This window comes from Tinamus guttatus, unplaced genomic scaffold (assembly GCF_059628265.1).
Source record: "Tinamus guttatus ecotype Peru unplaced genomic scaffold, ASM5962826v1 Tinamus_guttatus_pri_ptg000312l, whole genome shotgun sequence".
Lineage (NCBI taxonomy): Eukaryota > Metazoa > Chordata > Aves > Tinamiformes > Tinamidae > Tinamus > Tinamus guttatus.
Window position 1 is genome coordinate 541 of NW_028288846.1, and position 6,691 is coordinate 7,231.

General features: G+C 64.5%; 1 protein-coding gene across 1 annotated transcript; it reads left to right on the forward strand.

Annotated features, from left to right (window-relative positions):
- Positions 1 to 2,242: 2,242 nt before the first annotated feature.
- LOC148594005 (neuronal acetylcholine receptor subunit alpha-2-like) lies at positions 2,243 to 5,717 on the forward strand. Its single transcript, XM_088528570.1, has 5 exons — positions 2,243 to 2,345; positions 3,447 to 3,491; positions 3,640 to 3,749; positions 3,881 to 4,949; positions 5,592 to 5,717. Exons 2-5 carry the CDS (start codon positions 3,462 to 3,464, stop codon positions 5,715 to 5,717), a joined length of 1,335 nt encoding a protein of 444 aa, XP_088384696.1. The 5' UTR covers positions 2,243 to 2,345; positions 3,447 to 3,461.
- The last annotated feature ends 974 nt before the right edge of the window (positions 5,718 to 6,691 follow it).

Genomic DNA, 6,691 nt, shown 5'->3' on the forward strand with positions numbered 1-6,691 from the left:
AGCCCCCATCCCGCATTTCCACCCCACAGAGCCTATGCCAGTTCCCATCCCACGTTTCCACCCTGCAGACCCCATCCTGGACCCATGGTGGTCCCCATCCCATCTTTGCAGTTCACAGACCCCATTCTACTCCCCTATCAGTCCCCATCCCACGTTTTCGCCCTGCAGATCCCATCCCAGTCCTGTGCTGATCCCCATCCCACATTTGCGCCCCACAGACAGGGGATGACTCAGTGCTGGGGTCTGCACCGTCCCTGTGCACACATGGACACGGGCAGGGGAGGGATGCAAGATCCTGCCCCCAGTTCCCTTCCCCATTCCCTGGGCAGCCTTTTCCAGGTGGGTTTGGCAGCTGCCCAGCCTGGGGGATGTGGGACCTGGCAGCGCCCGCGGAGCCGCAGGGACATCCACATTCCCAGATCCCCCTGCACCAGCACGGATCCCCCCATCCCATCCCATCCCATCCCACCCCATCCCATCCCATCCCGGGCACTCTGGTCCCGCAGCCCCTCCCGTGTCCCCCCGCTGTCCCTGTCCCCCCCCCTCCACGGTCCTGCCTCCTCCCTGGCGTCACCGCACGAGCCAGAGCCGCGGCAGCCGCCGGCGGCACCGGAGCTCTCCGGAGCGCTCCGGGCGCAGCATCCCCGGCACCGCGCAGGTAAGAGGGATTTGGGGGAAGGGGGCGGGGGACACGCTGCCCCACAGCTCCGGGAGCAGAGCGGCAGGGAAAGTTTTCCAGCCTGGCACCAAGTTCCTGCTTCCCCCCCAAATCCCACCCCTCTGGCAGCCTCTGCACAGGGCTCCGTGCGCTGGCTCCAGGCTCCCGCTGTTCCCGAGGCTCCCGAGGAGCCAACGGGTCGGAGACTCCCGGCTTTCACAGCACCGGTTGTGAAGCCAAAGCAGCTCCTTCCCTCCAGTGCTTGGGATCGGGATCTCTGCTCTCCCTGGCTCGGAGCAAGCGGGACGGCTCAGGACACCTTCCCGAGAGGGGACACAGCAAGGACGTCTCCCAGCCTTGGGCAGCCTGGGAAGAAGCTTCTTGTCGGGAACGACACGGTCCCCAGGCGAGGAGGGCAGAAGGATGCTCGAAATTAGCCAGTTTCGAGATTTTACGGTGTTATTGCTCAGCCCACGTCGAGCCAAGATCCTGCAGAAACGGAGCCGTCCTGCGGCTTTGGCTCACCTGGAGCTGCCCAGCTGGGACAGGAGCTCCCCAAAGAGCCTCCCGGGCTGCGGAAGGGGCCCTTTTCCCTCCTTGCCAGCACTGCAATGTCCCAGGTCCTGGGCAACCCCCGAGGGCCACCAGAAGCCCCAGGCTGTGCCTGGAGCCACCAGGCAGGAGGTGGCACCGTCCTGGTCCCCTCCAGCTCCGGCTCCGGCTCCCACCCGATCCCTCCGCTCGCTCCGACTGACGGCAGCACCCGCCACTTCTCCCCTTCCCCAGGAGCTGCTGGACACCTCCGTGCTGCCGCTGCTCCCGTTGCTCCCGGCCCTGCTCCAGCCGAGGAGCCGCTCTTGGGAATTGGGACGACGTCGCGGGCACCATGGAGCCACGGTCCCCGGTATTCCTGGTCCTCGTCGCCTGGTGCTTTGCCATCCTGCAGGCAGGTAAGGCTTGTGTCCATTCCCTGCGGCATCCACATCCCATTCCCGCTGCTTCCCATGCGGCTATCGCAGGCCCGGGAACAAATCCCTCCTCCAGGAGCCCTGCTCCGTCCTCTGCAGTTCATGGGAATTTGCCTCCCTCTCCCATCATGGTCCCTGGGACTTGTCCGTTTCTTCTCCTGCTCTGGCCCCATCCATCTCCATTCCGCCTTTCGCTGGCCGTCCTTGGTGCTTCTCCAACGGGAGAAATTTATGGAGCCCGCAACGAGCAAGGACACGCGAGCTCATCGCGTGCGGAGCAGAGCCCGCTTCACTCATCCCCCCAGGACGGGCTCAGCTGCAGGCCCACAGCTTGCAAACCTGGACCAGTTTTCCAGGGGGGCAGCAAGAGACCCCCCAGACCCTGGGACAGGGGGTTCATCTCCCAGCTCCCTGCCAAGGACCATGATGTCCATGAGCCTTTCCCAGGTCCTGCTTCCCACCTCTCCTGTTGGAGCCGCATTCCCCCATTCCAAGCCCGGCGCGGAGCAGGGGACGTGGCGCGAGCTCTGCCCTGTCCCCGTCCCCCTCGTCGTGTCCCCGCAGGCGGCCGCGCGCAGGAGCGGAGCGCCGGGCATGCCGAGGAGCGGCTCTTCAAGCACCTCTTCACCGGCTACAACCGCTGGTCGCGCCCGGTGCCCAACACGTCCGACGTCGTCATCGTCAAGTTCGGGCTCTCCATCGCGCAGCTCATCGACGTGGTGCGTCCGCGGCCGGGTGCTCCCTCCAGAACGTGCCCCCTTCTGCCACCTTCATGAGAACATGGCCTCACTGAGTGCATTTAGGTGCCCAAGGGTGACATGAGGGTTTGGGGTGCAGGACGGGACAGGGCTCAGGAGGTGCCAGACAAGTCTCGTTTGCTGCCTGTGGCCGCTCACAGCGTCCGTGCCCACTCAAGATGCACCCAGGAGCCACCTGAGAGCCCTCCTGGCCGCTGCACCGGGAGGGCACGGGTGTCTCCTCGTCCCCGAGGGGCATCCGCGAGCCCTGTGCAGACACCTGAAGATGCCCGAGGGCTTCTCAGATGGCACCGGAGCGCCAGGCAGGCCGACCCTGAGGCTGCTCGGTGAAACAGGCCACAGTTTGTTCCCCCACCAGGCAGAGGCCCAGCAGCTCTGTCCTCCCACAGGAGGGAGATACTTCAAGGCAGCTTCCACCTGGGCTTCTGTCCCCATCAGAGGGTACCAGGGGGTCCTTCTGTCCCCATCAGATGGTACCAGGGACCCCAGGGGGTCTGGGGTGCTGGGGGCAGCGATGGCTGCATAAGGATCCTCTTGGAGCATCCCAGATCCTTCCTCATCCCTGATGGCCGCGAGAGCATCCAAGAAAAACTGCACAGCTCTCCACCCTGCTCCAGCTGCATGCCCTCACCCATCCACCTACCCCCAGGGCTGCCCCTGTGCCTGTGCATCCATCCCCCTCGCTCTTACCTCCCGTATATCCCTTCATCCATCCCTCCATGTGTCCATCCATCCGTCTGTCCATCCATAGCACGCTGCATTTGTCCCCCCAGCGCCTCTCGCCCAGGCCGGTGGAGCAACTCGAAGCCGGGCACCACAATCTGCTATTTCTTGCTGCCATCTAGCGAGCAGATATTCCCAGGGAAACAGCCTCTCCTGCAGCTCATCCTGGGACCGGTGTCTCCCAGCAGCTGGATTGGGGATGGATGGAGGTGGAGGGCTTGGAGCAGCTCCTGTGGGAGCTGCCCGGGTGAAAGCAAGTCCTAGGGACTGGGAATGCAAAGGGGAAACCCTCGAGCTCCCTCCATCCTCCTCTGATGCGCTCCCTCTTTCCCGCTGCAGGACGAGAAGAACCAAATGATGACCACCAACGTGTGGCTGAAGCAGGTAGGAGCCTCGTCCCTCTGTGGGGCAGGAAGGGCATTTGGGGCAGAGAAACCCTGACGAGGAGGAGGAGGAGGAGGAGGGTTGTGCTGGTCCTTGCTGTACCTCGGAGCAACCTGACACCCTTCCCTCCATCCCCGTGTCCCTGCAGGAGTGGAGTGACTATAAACTGCGCTGGAACCCGGCGGACTTCGACAACGTCACTTCCATCCGCGTGCCCTCCGAGATGATCTGGATCCCCGACATCGTGCTCTACAACAAGTGAGTGGTGATGTGGGGCAGGGGCAGCCACCAGGCTGCTCGCCCCCATGGGCTTTGGCCACCTTAGCTAGGTCTTAGCAAGGTCTCAGCTAGGTCTTAGCAAGGTCTTCATGTGTCTCTGCCCCACACAGCGCCGACGGGGAGTTTGCCGTAACCCACATGACCAAGGCCCACCTCTTCTCCAACGGGAAGGTCAAGTGGGTGCCGCCCGCCATCTACAAGAGCTCCTGCAGCATCGACGTCACCTTCTTCCCCTTCGACCAGCAGAACTGTAAGATGAAATTTGGCTCCTGGACCTATGATAAGGCCAAGATTGACCTGGAGAACATGGAGCACCACGTGGACCTCAAGGACTACTGGGAGAGCGGTGAGTGGGCCATCATCAATGCCATCGGCACCTACAACTCCAAGAAATATGACTGCTGCACGGAGATCTACCCCGACATCACCTTCTGCTTCATCATCCGCCGCCTCCCGCTCTTCTACACCATCAATCTCATCATACCCTGCCTGCTTATCTCTTGCTTGACCGTGCTGGTCTTCTACCTGCCCTCCGACTGCGGCGAGAAGATCACACTCTGCATCTCCGTCCTGCTGTCCCTCACCGTGTTCCTGCTGCTCATCACCGAAATCATCCCTTCCACCTCCCTGGTCATCCCCCTGATCGGAGAGTACCTCCTCTTCACCATGATCTTCGTCACGCTCTCCATCATCATCACCGTCTTCGTCCTCAACGTGCACCACCGCTCGCCGAGCACGCACAAGATGCCGCGCTGGGTGCGCAGCTTCTTCCTCAACTTCATCCCGCGCTGGCTCTTCATGAAGCGGCCGCCGGCGCTGCCGCCCGGCGCCGCGGGGCAGTACGACCTGCCCGCCGCGAGGCTCAGCACCTCCCGCTGCTGGCTGGACACCGACGTGGACGACAAGTGGGAGGAAGAGGAGGAGGAGGAGGAGGAGGAGGAGGAGGAGAAGACGTTCCCCGGCCGCGCGCCCCAGGATGTCTCTCCCAACCAGGGCGCCCCGTGCCGCTACGTGTGCGGGCGGCAGCTCCGCAAGGCGCCGGGCGGCCCCCGGGTGCCCTCGCGGGGCGCCGAGGGCGGCGCGGAGCAGGGGCTGCCGCTGTCCCCCGGCATTCTGAAGGCCCTCGAGGGGGTGCAGTACATCGCCGATCACCTGCGTGCCGAGGACGCCGACTTCTCGGTGAGCGCCGGGGACGCGCGCGGAGGGCGGTGGGTGCTCCGGGGATTTGCTGCTGCTTCCCCCCGGCTCAGGGGTGCTTGAAGGTCCCAGAGACCACAGAATCCCAGGATGGCTGAGGTTGGAAGGGACCTCTAGGGATCACCCAGTGCAACCCCTGCTCCAGCAGGGACACCCAGAGCACGGGGCACAGGGGGCATCCAGGCGGGTTGGACATCTCCAGAGAAGGAGCCTCCACAGCCTCTCTGGGCAGCCTGTGCCAGGGCTCGGGCACCCTCACACCAAGGAAGTTCTTCCTCACATGGACATGGAGCTGCCTGGGGTTCAGCTTGGACCCGTTACCCCTTGTCCTGTCACCGGCCACCACCGAGCAGAGCCTGGCCCCATCCTCCCTACATTCTCCCCTCAGCTACTTGTCCATGTTGACCTGGGATGGAGCAGCCCAGACCGGGCTCAGCTGGGTGCTTTTGGGAGACCCACAGTGGGGTTTGCACTGCCCCAGGTTCCACACAGATCCCAGCGAGGTTCCCCCAGCCCTGTTGCTCCAAGGGGTTCCCCATATTGGGCATTTCCCCACCCCGCTGTGGGGACGAGGAGAGCCGGGTCTTCTCATCCCCCTGCTCACGGTGCCGCTCTGCCCGGCAGGTGAAGGAGGACTGGAAGTACGTGGCCATGGTGATCGACCGCATCTTCCTCTGGATGTTCATCATCGTCTGCCTGCTGGGCACCGTGGGGCTCTTCCTGCCGCCCTACCTGGCGGGGATGATCTAGGGGGGCAGCGGGGCCGGGCTGGGGGCAGCGGCGCCGGGGCCCTCCCGCAGCGAGGACACGAGCCCAGCACCCGGGACCGACACGGGGAAGGCGCTTGCAGCAAGGGAGGAAGCAGGAGCCCCAGGGGAGGCCAACGGAGCGAGCGGAGAGGCGGCCGCTTGGCCCAGCGCGGGGGCACCGGCTGCAGCAGCGTCACCGTCACCAGCTGCTTCCTGCCCTCGGGCCGCGGATCCGGCGCCGCTCGCTCCCAGGATTGCGGCTCGTGATTCCTCGCTTCGGCGTAGCCGGGAAGAACGAGCCTTGGAAGGGAGCCGGGCTCTTCTCCAGCGCCCCGAGGGATGCCGAGGTTCTCCAAAGACTGAACCAGAAACCGCAGGGCTGGATGCTGCCTGGGGGGTTAGAAAAAGCACCTGGGAGCAAACTGGGCTGGAGGAAACGGTGCTGATGGAGCTCTTGGCATCCCAAGGGTCCTGGAGCAGGAGGGGAACAGGAGCTTGGGCCTTTGCTAAGGCTCGCTGGGGTGACAAGGGGCTCAGGACGGGGCTGGAGCTGCAGGGCGGCCACGATGCTAGAACTGGGGGTCACAGCAGAAGAAAAACAGGACCCTGGGCCCAACAGATGGGTCGGTCCCGAGCACCATGGACCTCCGTGGGGCTTTGAGCTGACAACGGGGCCCCGCGGCCGTGGGGCGCAGGAAAGCACAGGCGCCGCTGGGCTTGGTGCATGGTTTTATCTCAGCCAGAACGAACAGCGTTGTGGGAAGATGCTGGGGAAAAGCCCGAACCGAATGACTCCCAGCGCGAGCACCGCCCGGGCAGAGGTTTCTCCGCTCGCACGGAGACGGGCCGCTCTCCCGGGCGGCCGGCGGGGTCCCGGCCCCCACGCGCTCTCCTTAAATAACCTCTTCTATACAACGTACACGGAAACGCACACAGTCCCTGGGCATGGCCCCGGGGGAGCAGCCGGCGGCCGCG

Coding starts and splice junctions, on each gene's coding strand:
- LOC148594005 (XM_088528570.1), top strand. CDS start 3,462: ATGATGACCACCAACGTGTGGCTGAAGCAG. Junction 3,492..3,639: donor CCAACGTGTGGCTGAAGCAG/GTAGGAGCCTCG, acceptor GTGTCCCTGCAG/GAGTGGAGTGACTATAAACT. Junction 4,950..5,591: donor CCGAGGACGCCGACTTCTCG/GTGAGCGCCGGG, acceptor TCTGCCCGGCAG/GTGAAGGAGGACTGGAAGTA.